General features: G+C 41.5%; 2 protein-coding genes and 1 long non-coding RNA gene across 9 annotated transcripts in view; 2 read left to right on the forward strand and 1 right to left on the reverse strand.

Moving 5' to 3' along the window:
* The window catches only part of LOC112232351, a 29736-nt gene extending 28869 nt beyond the window's left edge, over positions 1–867 (reverse strand). For 4 of the 5 annotated variants that reach the window (XR_006084671.1, XR_006084668.1, XR_006084667.1 and 1 more), the window contains exon 1: positions 295–400. This is a non-coding gene — a long non-coding RNA (uncharacterized LOC112232351). Of the gene's footprint in view, positions 1–294; positions 401–780 lie in introns of those variants that run through there. The other variant, XR_006084669.1, reaches the window with a different exon arrangement.
* The window catches only part of LOC112232358 (zinc finger protein 473 homolog), a 282634-nt gene that overhangs the window by 214895 nt on the left and 47689 nt on the right, over positions 1–20050 (forward strand). The window lies entirely within an intron of this gene.
* Positions 7315–16311, forward strand: LOC112232195 (myoneurin-like). 2 transcript variants are annotated; one of them, XR_006084665.1, is made up of 5 exons: positions 7317–7797; positions 8212–8342; positions 8562–8747; positions 15882–15993; positions 16220–16311. XR_006084665.1 is itself a non-coding variant. In XM_042330517.1 (3 exons), exons 1-3 carry the CDS (start codon positions 7539–7541, stop codon positions 9822–9824), a joined length of 1653 nt encoding a protein of 550 aa, XP_042186451.1. In that variant the 5' UTR covers positions 7315–7538; the 3' UTR covers positions 9825–10600. The 2 variants fall into 2 exon arrangements, 1 of the variants encoding a protein (XP_042186451.1); XM_042330517.1 differs by lacking the exons at positions 15882–15993; positions 16220–16311 and having other exon boundaries at positions 7315–7797; positions 8562–10600.

Consider the following 20050-nt stretch of genomic DNA (forward strand, 5'->3'; position numbering starts at 1 on the left):
GGAGTATTGGTCTCCGTTTCCAGTGTCCCGGTAGAGGGGAGTGTCAGAGTTGTTATCTCCCGTGCCGTTAACTGTCTTGGGAGGGCGTTTTACTCGAGACAAAATAAGACTACCGTTTATTATTGGAAAAGCTCTGTTTTGTCTTTTACAATCAAACACAATTCAAAATACACAATTTGTTACTTGGTTACACACAGCGTTAATCAAAAACACGCAAATGCCTTAATGCTCTACAATGCCTGGTACAATGATAACGCTTATCTCTAATCAAATATAATACTTCAACTTAATTACCTTTAAAAGATGACAGGGAGACCCACGAGCGGTGTTTCAGTCGGTCAGAGTTCTTTTAAGAATTTAGTTAGGTAGCGACTCCCCTCTACTGGCTGAGAGGTTGAATTGGAGTCGGTGCTTTACTAAATTTAGAGATTCAAGTTTGGACTGGATGAGAGAACCCGCTGGTGATTCCCTGCCCCACTGGAATATCGAATAGTCTGTGCCATGCAACGAGGGCGAGGTACTGAGCTCAATCGAGAGGTTAATTACTGAGACTTTCTCTGGATGTAATTTGCGTCAGTATACACGCACCAAGGCCGCAGGCGACAGAACAGCTGTTCAATAGTTAAACGGTATATCGGAGAGACACTTCTCAGATCCAACAAGTTAGAATCTTTAAGTAATTTGAGTCAGGTGCCAATTACCCGAAGTCAAATGGTTGTCTAAATGAATTCAGAATTCAAGAAGGCAGCGCCGAAGTATCGGCAGTTTCTCTATAAATACCTTTTTATCCCTCACTCGAGGTCACGTGAGTGTCCTCCCCTCTACACACTTGGAGGACACACAACTGCTTTACCACACATTAACAACAGTTCATATATGGGCATCCGTTTTTGACAGTGCCCTTACTCTTATAACAGTACATATATGGGCATCCATTTATGACAGTGCCCTTACTCTATCAGCAATGAGTCTAACAGCTGTTCCCATTCAGAGGTGTCACTTGAGGCAGAGGGTGGTTTTTCCTGACACCAGTCTTGTTCAGTAGTTGGTTGGCTTGAGTCATCTTCTGGTGACGTTGCCCAATCTGGTATTTCAGTAGGCGTGGTCATCTCTGTCTCTACCATTGGTGGGTAAGACCGGGGAAGAGGACCAGGAGGTAGATCCATTTGGCGTTTTACTACAAGTTCTAAAATTATTTCATTCAATTGATATTAAATGAATCTATTTGGTTCAATGTCATGAAGCTAAAGCGGACATTCAACTGACATTGAACTGAACTGACATTCATTCAACTGGTGCTTCTTTTGTCTCCTGCAGGTTACACAGGGACTGGGAGAAGAACCTAAGGGAACTCTACTCGGACAAACCCCATCCGGGATTCTGCAGCCCATTTTGCATGACTATGGAAGGGTTCTTTGATTGACAATCTCTCTCACACTACCATAATTCCAATGAAATAAGTAGTGCAGGATATGAGGGGGTGTAATGGATGAAAACCAGTGTGGGGATGTGGACTACTTACTACAGGATGAAGATTCACTCATAGAAGGGGTCAGCAACCCAGTCCTCATCGTGGTAGTTCTGAGTTGCTTTTTTGATTGGACTTCTATCACTGCTCTACAGAGACGATCAACTAAACATCCACCCAGAGAACCAGGAGCATGTGCGTGCTGTTCGGTAGCAGCTTCTGCCACCTCCTCTATGGTTCCTGTATAATTGCGTATTGGAGGCGTGGGACTTGGTGTGGTGCTATTAACTGTCCCATCTGTTGACAAATGGTGACATTTTTTTCTGCTCTTTCAATAACACGCCTCACTGCAGCAGGTCCAGGATGGGCAGACTGAGCCGATACGATACTCATCTTGCAGGATCTCGTTTCTGTTCTTAGAAATACTAAAACTAGCATTCCTGCAAGATTATTTTGTTTAAATGTAATTTAATCTCTGAGAAATTAAGCTAATTGATTTCAACCCAATTGGCCATTTTAATGTACAGGATTCATTTAATATTCAACAAATATAGTACCTAACATCCGATTTGGACAAAACTTTTTTTCTAACAATGAGTTGGGTGCAATCAATTAGCTGCATTTCTCAGAGATCACATTATATTTCAACAAAATAATGATTCCAGAATGCCTATTTTATCTGTTTCTAAATACAGAAACTATTTCAGAACAATCAGATGGTGGGTGTCATGGCTTGCAGAAATGACATGGAATGACCTGGAAGCAATATCTAAATGACATACTGTCACGCCCTGGTCTTAGTATTTTGTGTTTTCTTTATTATTTTGGTCAGGCCAGGGTGTGACATGGGTTAATTATGTGGTGTGTTTTTGTCTTGTTTTTTTTGTAGGTATTAGGATTGTGGTATAGTGGGGTTATCTAGAAAAGTCTATGGTTGCCTGAAGTGGTTCTCAATCAGAGGCAGGTGTTTATCGTTGTCTCTGATTGGGAACCATATTTAGGCAGCCATATTCTTTGAGTGTTTCGTGGGTGATTGTTCCTGTCTCAGTGTTTGTTTTCACCAGATAAGGCTGTTTAGGTTTTCACGTTATGTTTATTGTTTGTATTGTTCGTGTTTATCTTTTTATTAAACATGAATCGAAATGACCACGCTGCATTTTGGTCCGATCCCTGCTACACCTCCTCTTCAGAGGAGGAGGAGAAAGAGAACCTTAACACATATGTCATATCATGTTGATTGACTATCTGTATGGATTATTATTACAGCTGTGGTAATTGGGTAACTGATAAGGGAATTATATGCTTAAAGGTAATGATTCAAATATTCCACCCTGAAACCATATAATTGTATGAAATTTATAAGAATCATAAATCTATAATCTGATGGTGTGTGTAGTTTTAGTCAGAATTAGAACAAGGACCTTTTGCTCCTTTTTAGTATGTAAGCAGGGTGCAAGTGGGAAACAAATGATAAGCGGAGCTATCGACAGACAAGTTGTACTACTGTGTTCCTTACAGGACATTCTGTCTCCAGAGGAGAGAAACTGTTGGGCTTGCAGAAGATTATGAAACATGTTGCAGATTAAAGAAAGAATGTATCTGTTTAGTGGAAAAACACTGTCTGAGCAAGGTGTAGCTTAAGATTTGAACTTGTTTGTGTGTGTGTGTTATAAAGACTGTGTTTGCATTTTTGATTTCAGAGCGCTCTCGTGAATAAACTGTACGAACATTTAGCATAAGCTGAGTCTTTGCCTAATTATTATTAAATACATGGTCTTACAAACCTCGGGGATTGGTCAAAGCTATTGATTGTTAGTTATTATCGTTGTGATTGAAAATTCTCCTGACAGTAACACACTGTAAAGATTTTATTTTTTTAAAGTATTGTGATGATTAAGTAAGCATTTCGTTGGACGATGTACACCATGTGTATCCCGAATATCCGATTAATAAAACTGTAATAATAATAATAACACAGGGTCATATTCAATCTCTCTTCCCCCCTTCAACCAGTGCTATTCTTGTCAGTTTCTTTTGTGTTACGTAAGCATTTCGTTGGATGATGTATCTACCAGCTCTCAGTCTCACATCAGAAGACGCTCATCCATTTGTCACATTTTTTAATGCCTTAACACTAACTTGAAAAATGCAGAGTTAAGTTAAGTTCAGGCATTAACTCCAAATTCTTAAGGTTCAGAGGCAGATGCTTACACCCACCCGCCATCCCCGTCCACAACGCCCTAGCAAAATCAAAACCTACTTGAAGGTAACAGAGCTCACCTGTAGCCCCTCATGGCCGGTTTCCATGTCATCTCCCAACGTTCTCAAACATGGATGGACGTTGAGTACTGACTTGTATCATGGGTGACCTGGCTGAGTGTATACAGTAGGCCTACCATGTGTATCCCGTACATATATCACAGTCTATCACAGTGCAATCCGTTTTGTCACCAAAGCCCCAAATACTACCCACCATTGCGACCTGTACGCTCTCGTTGGCTGGCCCTCGCTTCATACTCGTCGCCAAACCCACTGGCTCCATGTCATCTACAAGACCCTGCTAGGTAAAGTCCCCCCTTACCTCAGCTCCCTGGTCACCATAGCATCTCCCACCTGTAGCACACGCTCCAGCAGGTATATCTCTCTAGTCACCCCCAAAACCAATTCTTTCTTTGGCCGCCTCTCCTTCCAGTTCTCTGCTGCCAATGACTGGAACGAACTACAAAAGTCTCTGAAACGGGAAACACTTATCTCCCTCACTAGCTTTAAGCACCAACTGTCAGAGCAGCTCACAGATTACTGCACCTGTACATAGCCCACCTATAATTTAGCCCAAACAACTACCTCTTTCCCTACTGTATTTAATTTATTTATTTATTTTGCTCCTTTGCACCCCATTATTTTTATTTCTACTTTGCACATTCTTCCACTGCAAATCTACCATTCCAGTGTTTTACTTGCTATATTGTATTTACTTTGCCACCATGGCCTTTTTTTGCCTTCCTTATCTCACCTCATTTGCTCACATCGTATATAGAGACTTGTTTATACTGTATTATTGACTGTATGTTTGTTTTACTCCATGTGTAACTTTGTGTCGTTGTATGTGTCGAACTGCTTTGCTTTATCTTGGCCAGGTCGCAATTGTAAATGAGAACTTGTTCTCAACTTGCCTACCTGGTTAGATAAAGGTGAAATAAAAAAATATATTAAAAAAATATGACCAGTGGTGATTTTAGCCTGTAAATCTTGGTGGGTCAAAAAAAAAAAGTGGAATGCATGCCAGCAAAGACACTACACAACACTAAATACATTAATTGCACTAGAACGGTGAAAAACTGTGCCCCCAAACTGTTAGGACCTACAACAAACTTTGTCATCAAAGTCTGGCATTCTCTGGATTTATGGTAGGAACTCAAGGGGGGGGGGGAAACAGCCACTCCATTGAATAGCAGGCTGACGTTAGTGGTTTCTTTGCAATGCTTGCTGTTAGCCACTGATTCCTTCCAAACGACTCATTGTTGAATTTGCGATTTCCAACTTGTGTAATCTATGTACAATGTAATCTTTATGTACAATTTCTCTTCATTATTTCTCTTCATATGACAAGGAATAAAAAGTATTTGCCAGTAGATTGTCGACTTGATGACAACTGATGATGACTGCTGGCTAAGACTTTGAAAGTAAGATGATCAGTCCAATCAAATCTGCTGTAGATAGAATGATATCAAATCATGTTATAGCTGTGGTCAATGACCTTGAGCATTCATGGATGGGCACTTCTAATATAACTCTATGGCAGAACTCAAGGGGCAACATTTTTAGAGCTCTAACCTTAGTACGTCATCCCCATTTCTGTTTCGTGAGTGACAGAAAACTGAGCCAATCAGGTGCAGTGCTCTGTATTGTCTGCTGGCTAGCTCCACCACAGAAAGCTCTGAGCTAGGCTGAAACACCATTTTGGAGCTGCCTTACTCAAGAAAGCAAAAAGGAGACCATGTTAGTATGAGGCTTTAATTAACTCAATTAGATTTTTTTAGTTTGAAAACTGATATGACACATATTAATACCAAAATAACATACATATATATATTTTTTACCTAAAAGTGTGGTGCTCAAAACAGGTGTGGCTCTGCCCTGAATGACGGGTTGCCACTGCATATGACTAATAAAACTTGATTAAGTATAACACAGGGTCATATTCAATCTCTCTTCCCCCCTTCAACCAGTGTTATTATGGTTGGAGTAAAGATTACAGGAGCTGATGGTAACAAATAATATAATGTAACATTTGTTCACGGAAAATCAACTATATATAAAATGCATCCAGTAGCTGGCAATTCTCATACTCTAGTCTGTTTACAAACCCCCAAAATAAGGACAACAGAAAAAACTTTTGGTGTTTCAGAACACGTGATTTTTTAAATTTTCAACAATACACAGACATTACAGTAGACCATTCAATTACAGGTTATATTATAATAACTTTCCCCAACAAGAGCAAAAAATGACATGGTTTGATTAATCTCACCCGGGCGCCTGTGCATGCATGTTTTGAATCGGCTGAAAGTTGATTGCATTCGATTAGGAACCGGGCTGCCTCACGGAGTGACCTAATTAAGCTAACATTTTTACATTTAGAATGAAAGTGTTTTTAGGTATGATGTACACTGAACAAAAATATAAACACAACATGTAAAGTGTCGGTCCCATGTTTCATGAGCTGAAATAAATGATCCCAGAAATGTTCCATATGCACACAAAGCTTATTTCTCTCACATTTTGTACAGAAATGTGTTTACATCCCTGTTAGTGAGCATTTTAGCCTTTGTCAAGATGATCCATCCACCTGACAGATGTGACATATCAACAAGCTGATTAAACAGCATGATCATTACACAAGTGCACCTTGTGCAGGGGACAATAAAAGGCCACTAAAATGTGCAGCTTTGTCACAACACAATGCCACAGATGTCTCAAGTTGAGGGAGTGTGCAATTCATGATGGCTGCAGGAATGTCCACCAGAGCCGTTGCCAGAGAATCCAATGTTAATTTCTCTACAATGTCATTCGAACTGGTGAACTGTTACATCAAAATCATTGAAATTGTTGCATGTTGCGTTTATATATTTGTTCAGTATAGTTTGTTGATTAAGAGGACATAAGTATGTTAAAAATTACCAACCAAGCATATCCAAAATGTTTATTGTTAATGAAATTATTGTAAAAATAATACAGGATATGAGTAAAGTAAGCAATTTATCATAGGAGTAATGGGGTACCCTACAGCTGAACTCTAATCAGGGGCGTGGTCACGTTAAACCCTGCCTCGCTGTGTGTATTTTTGTGAATGCGGAATTTTTCTGCTGTAGCGCCAATGAGAATGAGAAGAAAATATGGGCAAAGACGACGAGGTGTCAATGGGAAGAAAGAAGGGGCTTTGCAAGGGAACGTACCCTTGCCGCATTCAGACCATATTTAAGCAATACGGTGCGAGGAGGTGCGGTATATGGCCAATAAACGACGGCTAACGGCTGTTCTTACGCACAACGCAACGCGGAGTGCCTGGATACAGCCCTTAGCTGTATTGGCCATATGCCACACACCCCGAGGTGCCTTATTGCTATTATAAGAGGGTTACCAACGTAATTAGAGCAGTAAAAATAAATGATATCCGTGGTATATCACGGCTTTCAGTTAATCAGCATTCAGGGCTCGAACTACCCAGTTTATAATGCGAATTAGAGCCCTGAATGTTTAATGTAATAAGCAATAACGTAATACAAATTACAGCGCGCATATCTTTAAATATAATACCCGTTTTCATTTAGCCACACCTTTTGAGCTATGACGCACACCAATAAGATCAGTTCTCTTCAGTGTAAACGGAAGTGAACATTGACCAAGAACCACTTTAGCGTTTTTAATTGTTGTTATTTAGACGTTTATTGACATACTGAACCAAAACAATTACTCATAACAGCATCACATACTTACCCCAGGTAGCGTTTAATTTGCGTTGGAGACTGGACTTTGTTAATCGATGTTATCTAGGTAAAGCTAGCTAACAATGGCTAACTGTATGGTTTTTCACACTCAAATAGCCTCCATCATGGAGGTACTAGCGAATGCAGCCGTGGCAGAGATCTGTAAACTCGTAGACGACGACTATGCAGTGTTTCGTTTGGAAATGTCTCAAAGCCAGAAAGAAAACAGGGGATTGCGGAGGAAGCTACAGCTATTCGAACTGAAGGTGGCACGGGAGCGCGTCCTTGCCAGTCGTCCCAGTAGTGTCAAGATCCTCGACCGATACAAAGGAATCGCAAGAGGTACATTTTGCAGAAGGCCGAGGGTGCGTGACATGTGGTCCTGTTCGCCTCTGCGCATGTGTGACTTTAGATGTTTAACCACATTATGGTTAACCTGAATTGGGTCTTGGTCGGTTTTTGATACCTTGCTAAACTTATTCCCCTGATTACTTAGCTTGCACAAAGACACAATATCATAATTTATAACCATATTTTTTATTTACTGCATTTCCTATTATTTACTCAATTAAAACAATGTGACACATGGAACATAATCAAGCAATCTATAAATATTATATCAAGAAGTTATGGGAAGGTTTAGCTTACATCCTTGCCAATTCTAGACAGTGGCAAAATTGTATTGGTGAACAATATAGTGTTGAGCATTGACAGTAGCTAACCTAACCACCTCTTTTCTCCCAATCACTCTCTCAGGTGAAGGACATCTCACTGGAGGCCACAGGAGCTTCGTGAAACCAGCGGGACACAATACATGGAGAGATGACCAACCAATAACTATTGATGAGGGAAGTGGAACCTCAACCCAGCGCGTTATCGTGATAGAGGTTTGTGTAATAGTGTTGCATAAAAAAACTAGTCACTTTGTAAATAAAATCTGGCCTGTTTATTTCAGAAAGGCTCCCCTCAGCTATTCACTTGCTTACATGTAAATCCTAATTTGTTTGCCATATTGGAGCTTGTCGCGACTTCACTACGACATTGTTATCCAATTCTACTAATTTCTATTCATTCTACTCCAGTAATAACCTCTCTTCTTGTGCCAGTCTGCAGAAGCTGCAGGTCCAGGAGGATTGTCTCTGGTGAAACAAGAGAGGACTGAAGAAGAGGACCCACAACACAGCAGAAGCACCCCTACTGGTGTAACGTCTGGAGTGGCGTCCCCTGTAGCCACGGAAGACCTATCCACCGCTGCTGCGACCCAGCCCAGGACACGATGCAGCATCACGGAGGTCAGTGGAACGCTGAACGCCGTACTCAAGTCAGACACAGATACTTCAACTGTAACACAAAGGCTTTTACAAGACGGATCATCTGACCACAGGTCAGATGCAGAGGGACTGGGGCCGGGGAGACTGGGCTGTACTGCTGCTACCGGCTCAGAGTATTTACTTTACGGTAATCGAAGCCCAAGGATGGTTCATTCCCATCGGGACTCCGGTGACGCATTAGAGACTGGCAATGATCCGTCTTGTTCTTACACTACAGAGATGGACCCTGGCAACATGCCCTTGGGTTTAGAGGCACAGACTACTCTGTCTAGAGGGGACTGGAACCAGTACAGTAGTAGTGTATACTCTGAAGGGTGCCTAGATAAGAAAGGGGAGGTTAAAGTGGTAGATGATGGGACTGTGAAAGTGGAGGCAGACGCTCCTCCCACATGGAATGCAGATAGTCACCTAGGAGACAGACAATCACAGGGCAGAGATTTTTTAGATTACAGCGAAAACTTAGAGACAAATCCAAATGTCACAACCAACTCCCCTTTACACACGCTCAGAGATCGCGACCCAGCGTCCATGTCATTGGGGCCTTCTGATTCATATGGCCATGTCCTTTTCGATCAGGTATTGAACTCAAACGACAGGGCTAGAGGTCAGGTTCAGGAAGGGGGAGCCACATCTGGCAGTGGTAAAGAGAAACGATTCTTCTGCATGTTCTGTAACAAAGGCTTCAGCTGCCCCCAGAAGGTGGAGATCCACCAGAGGGTCCACACAGGGGTGAAACCCTTCAGCTGTACCCAGTGTCACATGCGCTTCGCCCAGGCTGGTGACCTGAAGAGGCACCATAGGGTCCACACAGGGGTAAAACCTTTCAGCTGTACCCAGTGTCACATGCGTTTTGCCCAGGCTGGTGACCTGAAGAGGCACCAGAGGGTCCACACAGGGGAGAAACCATTCGGCTGTCACCTGTGCCGTGCTAGTTTCTCACACTCATCCAGCCTGAAGAGGCACCAGAGGGTCCACACAGGGGAGAAGCATACAGCTGCCCCCAGGTCGAGAAGAGGTTCTCCCACCAGCACCAGCTGAAGATGCACCTGAAGGTCCACACGGGAGAGAGGCCATTCGCCTGTACGCACTGGAGGAATAGGTTCTCAGAGAGCCCATTCAATGCGTGGGTGGTTTGAATAAAAAAATATCAAACATTTGGGGGGGCATTTGAAATCACTAAAACCAAATGGGAACTGTGTAGGAATGATAATGGAGCTAAATTGATGGTCTCCTCACTCATGTCCAGCTTGCTAACAGGCATCGAAATGAAATCTAGACAGTTTTTGAGCATCAATTTATTTATTTTTAAAAGGGGAAAATGGCAAATTTCAAAAAAGTCCTGACTCATTGTTTGACTGTCTGTGAAAGGGAGAGAGAGCTAGAGCCAGAGTTACATCACCATAGCTACTGATGCATGCATGTTATTGAAATGTGATTAATGCTCACTGTCCAATTTTTCATTGGGGTAGATCAAATGTGTTATTATTACATGTATTATAAGCCTACATTTACAAAATCTGTAGACTATTGACAATCATTTACAAAATGATGCAGGGGATTTTGTTTGTAAGCCAGGGCCAAATTGCCTTCCTCAAGCGAGAAAGATAATGTGGTAATGCAGGCAAATTTTATGCAATGGAAAAGCATTCTAATAGCCGTGCATCAAATAACCTACTCCTTGAAAGTCATGTATTGATTATACACTGAGTTTACAAAACATTGGAGACACCTGCTCTTTCCATGACATAGACTGACCAGATGAAAGCTATGATCCCTTATTGATGTTACTTGTTAAATACACTTCAATCAATGTCGATGAAGGGGAGGAGAAGGATATTTAAGCCTTGAGACAATTGAGACATGGATTGTGTGTGTGCCATTCAGAGGGTGAATGGGCAATACAAACAATGTAGATGCCTTTGAATGGGGTTTGGTAGTAGGTGTCATTAGCAGCAGTTTGGGTCAAGAACTGCAACACTGCTAGGATTTTCACACTCAACAGTTTCTTGTGCGCATCAAGAATGGTCTGCCACACATTGTGGGAAGCATTGGAGTCAACATGGGCCAGCATCCCTGTGGAACGCTTTCGATACCTTGTAGAGTCCGATACCTTGTAGAGTCTGAATGGGCTTGTGCTTGGTAAAAACCTTAGACTATTTATGCAATAAGACCTGAGGTGTGGTATATTGGCCATATAACACAAATCCCAGAGGTGCCTTATTGCTATTATAAACTGGTTACCAACGTAATTAGAGCAGTAAAAATAAATGTTTTGTCATACCCATGGTATACGGTCTAATATACCACAGCTGTCAGCCAAATCAGCATTCAGGGCTCGAACCACCCAGTTTATAATGCACAATATATTCCAACAAAATACACCAACGACATCAGTTAGGAGATAAAGGTTGTGAGCACAGTGTTTCTGATTAGATCAACAATTATATTCTAATCTACAGTGCCTTCGGAAAGTATTCAGACCCCTTGACTTTTTCCACATTTTGTTACTTCAGCCTTATTCTAAAATGGATTAAGTAAAAAACACTTTTCTGCAATATACACACAAAACCCCATAATGACAAAGCAATCACAGCTAATTATATTTTGAAAATGTATTTAAAAAAAAAAAAAAATATATATATATATATATATATATACACATAAGTATTCAGACCCTTTGCTATGAGACTCAAAATTGAGCTCAGGTGCATCCTGTTTCCATTGATCATCCTTGAGATGTTTCTACAATAGGATTGGAGTCCACCTGTGGTAAATTCAATTGATTGGACATGATTAGGATAGGCACACAACTGTCTATATCAGGTCCCAAAGTTGACAGTGCATGTCAGAGCAAAAACCAAGCCATGAGGTCGAAGGAATTGTCCGTAGAGCCCAGAGACATTGTGTCGAGGCACAGATCTGGGGAAGGGTACCAAAACATTTCTGCAGCATTGAAGGTCCCAAGAACACAGCGGCCTCCATAATTCTTAAATGGAAGGAGATTGGAACCACCAAGACTTTTCCTTGAGCTGGCCGCCCGGCCAAACTGAGCAATCGAGGGAGAAGGGCCTTGGTCAGGAAGGTGACCATAACCCGATGGTCACTCTGACAGAGCTCTAGGGTTCCTCTGTGGAGATGGGAGAACCTTCCAGAAGGAAAACCATCTCTGCAGCACTCCACCAATCAAGCCTTTATGGTAGAGTGGCCAGACAGAAGCCACTCCTCAGTAAAAGCCTGCTTTGAGTTTGCCAAAAGACTCCTAAAGACTCTCGGACCATGAGAAAAAAGATTCTCTGGTCTGATGAAACCAAGATTGAACTCTTTGGCCTGAATGCCAAGCGTCACACCTGGAGGAAACTTGGCACCATCCCTACGGTGAAGCATGGTGGTGGCAGAATCATGCTGTGCGGATGGTTTTTAGCAGCGGAGACTGGGAGACTAGTCAGTATCGAGGCAAAGATGAACGGAGCAAAGTACAGAGAGATCCTTGATGAAAACCTGCTCCAGAGTGCTCAGGACCTCAGACTGGGGTGAAGGTTCACCTCCCAACAGGACAACAACCCTAAGCACACAGCCAAGACAACGCATGAGTGGCTTCGGGTCAAGTCTCTGAATGTCCTTGAGCGGCCCAGCCAGAGCCCGGACTTGAACCCAATCGAACATCTCTGGAGAGACCTGAAAAAATCTGTGCAGCAAAGCTCCCCATCCAACCTGACAGTGCTTGAGAGGATCTGCAGAGAAGAATGGGAGAAACTCCCCAAATGGCTGCAATCGCTGCCAAAGGTGCTTAAAACCTGTTAAGCCTCCCCCCTACTTTTTCGGAAATTCTGTTAAAAATCGCGCAACATTTTGGCGTCCTGCTACTCAGGCCAGGAATATAGTATATGCATATGATTAGTATGTGTGGATAGAAAACACTCAGACGTTTCCAAAACTGTTTAAATCACGGCTGTGACTATAACAGAACGTCTGTTTCATCGAAAAGCGCAGGAAAATCTGATCACTGGAGATGGAAAAAAATATCCATGCGCCACTTCAACCCATTGTTAAAGGTGAACCGTATTAAATGAGGCCGAGCTTGCAGTACCTACAGCTTCCACAGGATGTATAGAGTCTTCTCATTTGATTCTGATTTGATTCTTGGTAGAACCGACCAAAGGGAACCGATTCCCTCCGACCACCAACTTGAGGCATTGTCTCTGTGTTTTTCCGGACATTTTTTCCACACGACCAGCTATCGAATTTACATCGCCTCCTGATGATTTTTATAGCTTATTAACGTGTAGTAATACCTAAAGTTGCATTAGAAAGGTATTTCGAAGTGTTTTGTGAAAGTTTATCGTCGACTTTTTAACTTTTAAAAAATGACGTTACGTTATGAAACGCTATTTTTTTCCGTTTATCACACAGTCTTCATAGATCGATATCTAGGCTATATATGGACCGATTTAATCCAAAAAAAGACCCAGTATTGATTATGGGACATCAAGGTGTGCCAAGAAAGAAGATGGTCAAAGGTAATGAATGTTTTATATTTTATTGTGCGGTTTGTGTAGCGCCGACTATGCTAATTCTTTTGTTTACATCCCCTACGGGTCTTTTGGGGTGTTGCATGCTATCAGATAATAGCTTCTCATGCTTTCGCCGAAAAGCATTTTAAAAATCTGACTCGGTGGCTAGATTCACAACGACTGTAGCTTTATTTCAATACCAAGCATGTGTATTTTAATGAACGTTTGCGTTTTAACTAATACTATTAGCGTGTAGCGTAGCGCATTTGCATTTCCAGAGCTCTAGGTGGGACGTCTGCGTCTCAAGTAGGATCAAGAGGTAAACAATGTACTGAATAAAGGGTCTGCATATTTATGTAAATGTGATAAGTTTTACATTTTTTATAAATGTTCAAAAATATTTCATCCATTTTAGAATAAGGCTGTAACTTAACAAAATGTGGAAAAAGTCAAGGGGTCTGAATAAGTTCCGAATGCACTGTATTTGTGTGGCTACGATGTAATCTTTAGAGCACAGCATTTTCTGCTTGGTTTCCCGAAAAATGCATTGAAAGAAATTGAATAGGCTACTACAGAGGTCTGATGATGCTTCTAACAATATAGTAAAAGGCGTGTTGTGTTGGGTGATGTGCTAAAGTCTGATGTAGGTTATTTTGAATACTACCGGTGTGTTTGAGTTGTCCCTTCTCAGAAAAGGTAAAATTGCAACCCACAGCCCAAATTTATCACGTAAAAGTTATGGCATTTCTCAATCGTTTGGGCTTCCTGAATTTAGTATGTTTGCTGATAACGTTTATTATTATCGTAGATTTGCTTTTATTCTACAAAGCTCTATCTTAAGTTACCTTAACCCGGTAACGTAACTCTTGCTCTACCTCTGCCTCTCGCTCCCTGAATGAGAAAGGTGTACACTTTGACAGTCCAACAATGAGTCAGAAAGGTTTAAGGTTAAGACACATTTTCTAAATGTGCTGTTATTCCCTTTTAAGAGTAGCCCCCCGACCTCTGGGAAGACTGAATGCGGCCTGTGGGGCAAAATGAGTTTGACTATAGGCTATATGATGTTCACAAAATGCCTATTTCATTACTTATTTTTATCCCAATACACTTTTAATGAGAAAATGTATGCAGTTTATCAAGTTCATGATGATTTTTTTGTTGAGGTATGTGTGGTTTTCATATGGTGTATTTAACATTTGTTTATGTTTAATAAACACAAAATTTGACTTTTCATTCTAAGACTAATTGAGACTCTTTAGTATACATCACATCAAGGCTGTGCCCACAAAGCATATCAGAAAAGGTCCTAGGAATCCTGAGAAAAAAAAACTCCCAGCTCAGAGTAGGTTTTAGGATGAGGTTAAGACACTGCTCAGACAAACTCTGAGCCAGGAGTAAAATCAACTAATAAAAGTTTATATCAGCTGATATTCAAGACAGTTTGAGATACCGCAAAGGGAAGACAGTGACGACGACGCTCATTGAAATTGTTGCAAATGAAGGGTGATAATTGCGATGAGGTATCGCCCGCTATGAACTCTATAGCACGCTTCAGACAACCACAGTGAATGTGACAGTACATCAAATGTTGCGATGGTAAAACGTTTGATAGAATTTTCACCTGACACGATCACTTTGCCTTCTCTTAATTATCGCCTAATATGTTGGCATGCATAACCTTTTCATTTTTATTATATTCTTGTTGTTGACAACATTACCATTATATCAACACACTCGTCACTCCTGTTTGACAATTGTACATTGCTTTGGCACATTTGGAATCAAGTCACTTGCCGATAATGTTGTATACAATGTTGCCTACAACATCTATTTGAATTAAACACACTCACATTTAACATAAGCCAATGTCCAATTTAGACATGTTTTTAACAATGTGTTATTGCGCTCCAAAGGGATAACTTGAAATAACATAATGTAGGTAAATAAATAATCAAAAGAAAAACAGGTTTATTTATTATGTGAAATATGCCTAATTTGAATTCATTGTCAAAGGTGCAAGGTATACTGTTGCATGTAGGTCTAGATTATTTATGGACTGATCACATGGCAGTATCAAAACATTATTTCAACAACTCCAAAGTAATTGCATGTGGCGCAGGAACCACTGACTCACTGCATTGTTCTATTTCCAAGACACCTGCTGGTAACTCTTAACTGGTTAGGATAGCTCAAGAGGTCTCCTAAATATCTGTCAACTAGGTGTGACTCTTATGACTAAAGAGGCTTCATGCATAGCTTTTATTTTGACCCATTAGAGTAGGAGTAAACTCCCACTGGGCACAGAAGTCTATTCCATGTTGGTTCAAACGTGGAAACGTTGATTCAACCAGTGTGTGCCCAGTGGGATGTCTCTATTCTCAACCTATTCTGCATACACCTAACAGCACTTTATTACCAATCACTTCATTATAAATAAATGTACATAGTGTAAAGTAATCAAATCAACTAACATGTTTGCAATCTCTCAATACCCAATCAGAAAATGCTCCATAGCATAACCCTACAGCAGAGTGCTCATTTAGATTTCTTAATCCAAGATTCTCAAACTCTTTATCTCTTACAGTCAGTAGACATAGAAAATGGGAAGCCTGATCTGCTGCTGTTCAAATAGGAGACAATAGAAGATGGACCAGAGAGCACTGACCTGCGGAATGGATTAAAGATGGGGGAGCAAGGTAAGGGAGAAATAAATATAGCCTACATACAGTAATAGATCTTCAATGGGAATAGTGATGCACCTGGCTATAGTTTTTTTCTTCATCCATAAAATTAAATCAATGCAACTTATGTTGCCACAAAAACACACATTATAATGTATGAACTTGACCAGGTAATTGACAAAAAATAAACTAGTTTTCTCTGCCATGTTTGTAATGTCTATTTTGTAACTTCTTCATGCAGGTGGTTGGCTGGAGGCTAACAGAGGAGACCGGGCAGCCATCTTGGATTCCTAGACACAGACCGATGCAGTCAAGTGCCCAGGGGACAACATCACTGAGCAGGCAATGGACCAGAGGTGACATAGTGAAGGTCAGGGGATGGGACAAAGTCCTGGGTGACGAGGCGTAGATTTGGTCGACGGGGAGGTGTCCGTATGCAGGGGGAGAGAACAGACACTGACTCGGCTAGCGATGCTCCATCCTGCTCCTATAGTTGTGATTCAGAGAGACTGATGGCGCCTCAGGTTAACCCCCCAACAGGTGCTGCCTTCAGCCTGCCTTCTATAGGATATATCAACTGGAACATGGACCCTGCGACAACACAGACACTCCCTGGCCTTCGTCCTCATCACACCCTCCTTATGTTAAACCAGACCTCAGAAAATGTTGGTGTCTCAACACTAAATGGCTGCACAAGCTCATTGACAAATGAGAGTAGTAGTGATGGAATCAGTAACATTGGAAGCGTCAAAGTGAAGCGATTCAGTTTTCCCAAACAGATGGAGATCTACCAGAGGATGCACACGGTGGAGAAACTCTTCGGCTGCCACCTGTGACGGGCCAGTTTCTCCCACCCGTCCAACCTGAAGAGGCACCAGAGGGTCCACACAGGAGAAACCCTACAGCTGCCCCCAATGTGAAAAGCGGTTCTGAAGGTGCCTGAAGGTCCACACGGGACATGCACGCACTGCGGGAAGAGGTTCTCAGAAAGGAGCTACCTCAGGATACACCAGCAGAAAATGCACACAGCCCATGTATAGAGTATAGTGACATGTAATGTAGTACTAGTTAGTTTGTAGTTAATTCTGTTGATTTTGTCTGTACAGGGAACTTCAACTGGATGAAGTGAACTGAGGAAATAATTAGTATGAGGCAGAGTAGATATGGTGATGGTTGGTTTGGTGGTGCCTGTAAAAATGCTGATATGTTGAAACTAGTGTCAGTGCTGGAAAAAGTACCCAAAGGTCATACTTTAGTAAAAGTAAAGATACCTTAATAGAAAATGACTCAAGTAAAAGTCACCCAGTAAAATACTACTTGAGTAAAAGTATAAAGGTATTTGGTTTTAAATACACTTAAGTATCAAAAGTAAATGTACAGGGCCTCCTGAGTGGTGCAGCAATCTAAGGCACTGCATCGCCGTGCTAGAGGCGTCACTACAAACCCGGGTTCGAACCCAGGCTGTATCACAACTGGCCGTGATCGGGAGTCCCATAGGGCGGCGCATAATTGGCCCAGCGGGTCATGTTTCAGAGGACGCATGACTGGACCTTCGTCTCCCAAGCCCGTTGGGGAGTTGCAGAAATGAGACAAGATCCAAATTGTGCATTTATGCTTAGTGTGTCCACAAGATCAGAGGTAGTAGGGATGACCAGGGATGTTCTCTTGATAAGTGCGTGAGGAACATTTTCCTGTCCTGCTAATCATTCAAAATGTAATGAGTACTTTTGGGTGTCAGGGAAAATGTATGGAGTGAAAAGTACATTATTTTCTTGAGGAACGTAGTGAAGTAAAAGTTGTCCAAAATATGAATAGTAAAGTATAGATGCCCCAAAAAACAACTTCAAATACTTTAAAGTATTTTTACTTAAGTACTTTAGACCACTGACTGGTGTTTTATAGTGAGATAAGGATAGTGCCTTAATTCATGTTTACTTGACATGAAGTAGTGAAGATGTGTGTAATGTTGACCCTTTTCCAAACTATTCTAAAATTCATTGTATCAAAGCTAGGGTACCAGATTTACAGAAAAGTTATTATTTTTGTCACGTATAGTTTTGTGAAATAAAAGTACTGTACTTCAAAGTCCCTTATGTGAGTGTATGACCCTTTTGTTGAAATTAAATACAAAATTGACTTTTTTTGGGGCTGTATAATTTGTTTCCCTTTTCTCAGTCAGCTCCTAGTGTCCAGGAACTTTAATGCAGGGAAACTTAAATCCGTTTTACCTAATTTCTATCAGCATATTAAATGTACAACTAGAGGGAAAACAACTCTAGACCACCTTTACCCCACACACAGAGATGCGTACAAAGCTCTCCCTCACCCTCCATTTGGCAAATCTAAACATAATTATTTCCTCCTGATTCCTTCTTACAAGCAAAAATTAAAGCAGGTAGCACCAGTGACTCGATCAATAAAAAAAGTTGTCAGATAAAGCAGATGCTAAGCTATTGGACTGTTTTGCTAGCACAGATTGGAATATGTTCAAGGATTCTTCCAATAGACTTGACGACTACGCCACATCAGTCACTGGCTTCATCAATAAGTGCATCGATGATGTCGTCCCCACAGTGACTGTACATACCCCAACCAGAAACCATGGATTACAGGCAACATCTGCTGAGCTAAAGGAGCGGGAATCTAATCCGGAAGCTTATAAGAAATCCTGATATGCCCTCTGACAAACCATCAAACAGGCAAAGCGTCTACACAGGACTAAGATTGAATCCTACTACGGATGTGGCAGGACTTGCAAACTACTACAGACTACAAAGAGAAGCACAGTCGAGAGCTGCCCAGTGACACAAGCCTACCAGACGAGCTAAATTACTTCTAGGCAAGGATATTGCTGCCAGTAAGATTGCACCCGAATCAACCATTTATCGGATCATCAAGAACTTCAAGGAGAGCGGTTCAATTGTTGTGAAGAAGGCTTCAGGGCGCCCAAGAAAGTCCACCAAGCGCCAGGACCGTCTCCTCATTTTGATTTAGCTACAGGATCGTACAGTACAGAGCTTGCTCAGGAATGGCAGCAGGCAGGTGTGAGTGCATCTGCACGCACAGTGAGGCGAAGACCTTTGGAGGGTGGCCTGGTGTCAAGAAGGGCAGCAAAGAAGCCATTTCTCTCCAGGAAAAACATCAGGGACAGACTGATATTCTGCAAAAGGTACAGGGATTGGACTGCTGAGGACTGGGGTAAAGTCATTTTCTCTGATGAATCCCCTTTCCGATTGTTTGGGGCATCTGGAAAAAAGCTTGTCCGGAGAAGACAAGGTGAGCGCTACCATCAGTCCTGTGTCACGCCAACAGTAAACATCCTGAGACCATTCATGTGTGGGGTTGCTTCTCAGCCAAGGGAGTGGGCTCACTCACAATTTTGCCTAAGAACACAGCCATGAATAAAGAATGGTACTATTATTTTGACATTTCACATTCACATTCTTAAAATAAAGAGGTGATCCTAACTGACCTAAAACAGGATTATTTTTACTAGGATTAAATGTCAGGAATTGTGAAAAACTGAGTTTAAATGTATTTGGCTAAGGTGTATGTAAACTTCCGACTTCAACTGTGGCCTCGCTATTGTTATTTTACTGCTGCTCTTTAATTATTTATTACTTTTATTTATTTTCAAAGTATTTTCCTTAACTGCGTTGTTGGTTAAGGGTTTGTAAGTAAGCATTTCACTGTAAGGTCAACACCTGTTGTATACACTCCATATTGTTAGGTATTTGAATGAAAGGGTTAGAGATGGGCTTGACTGTGGTTAACATTTTATAATATATCACGTTTCTGTGTGTACAGCAAAGAGCTTCTTATATAACCCCTTCATACTTTTCTGTTCAATGTGTGTTTACAGTCTGCAGTCCATGAGGACCTGCTGATATCCGGTGTTGCTGGTGGGAGAGAGTGGACTTCTGAAGCAGCTGGTCACAAACCCTGGCCCTTGGTCAGAACCAGTCACTTCCTTCCCGAACCAGAACCAGGACCGAACCACGAGGGACAGTGCAGGGACGGAGCAGGGCCTGGGGATAATAGAGATAGACCATCCTGTTTCCATGATACAAAC

Source organism: Oncorhynchus tshawytscha, linkage group LG11, assembly GCF_018296145.1.
Source record: "Oncorhynchus tshawytscha isolate Ot180627B linkage group LG11, Otsh_v2.0, whole genome shotgun sequence".
Classification (NCBI taxonomy): domain Eukaryota; kingdom Metazoa; phylum Chordata; class Actinopteri; order Salmoniformes; family Salmonidae; genus Oncorhynchus; species Oncorhynchus tshawytscha.

Bases quoted from the DNA above. Each gene is read 5' to 3' on its own strand.
- LOC112232195 (XM_042330517.1), top strand. From the start codon at position 7,539: ATGGCTAACTGTATGGTTTTTCACACTCAAATAGCCTCCATCATGGAG. The intron at 7,798-8,211 runs GTACATTTTGCA...TCACTCTCTCAG, and splicing joins ATACAAAGGAATCGCAAGAG to GTGAAGGACATCTCACTGGA. The intron at 8,343-8,561 runs GTTTGTGTAATA...TTCTTGTGCCAG, and splicing joins AGCGCGTTATCGTGATAGAG to TCTGCAGAAGCTGCAGGTCC.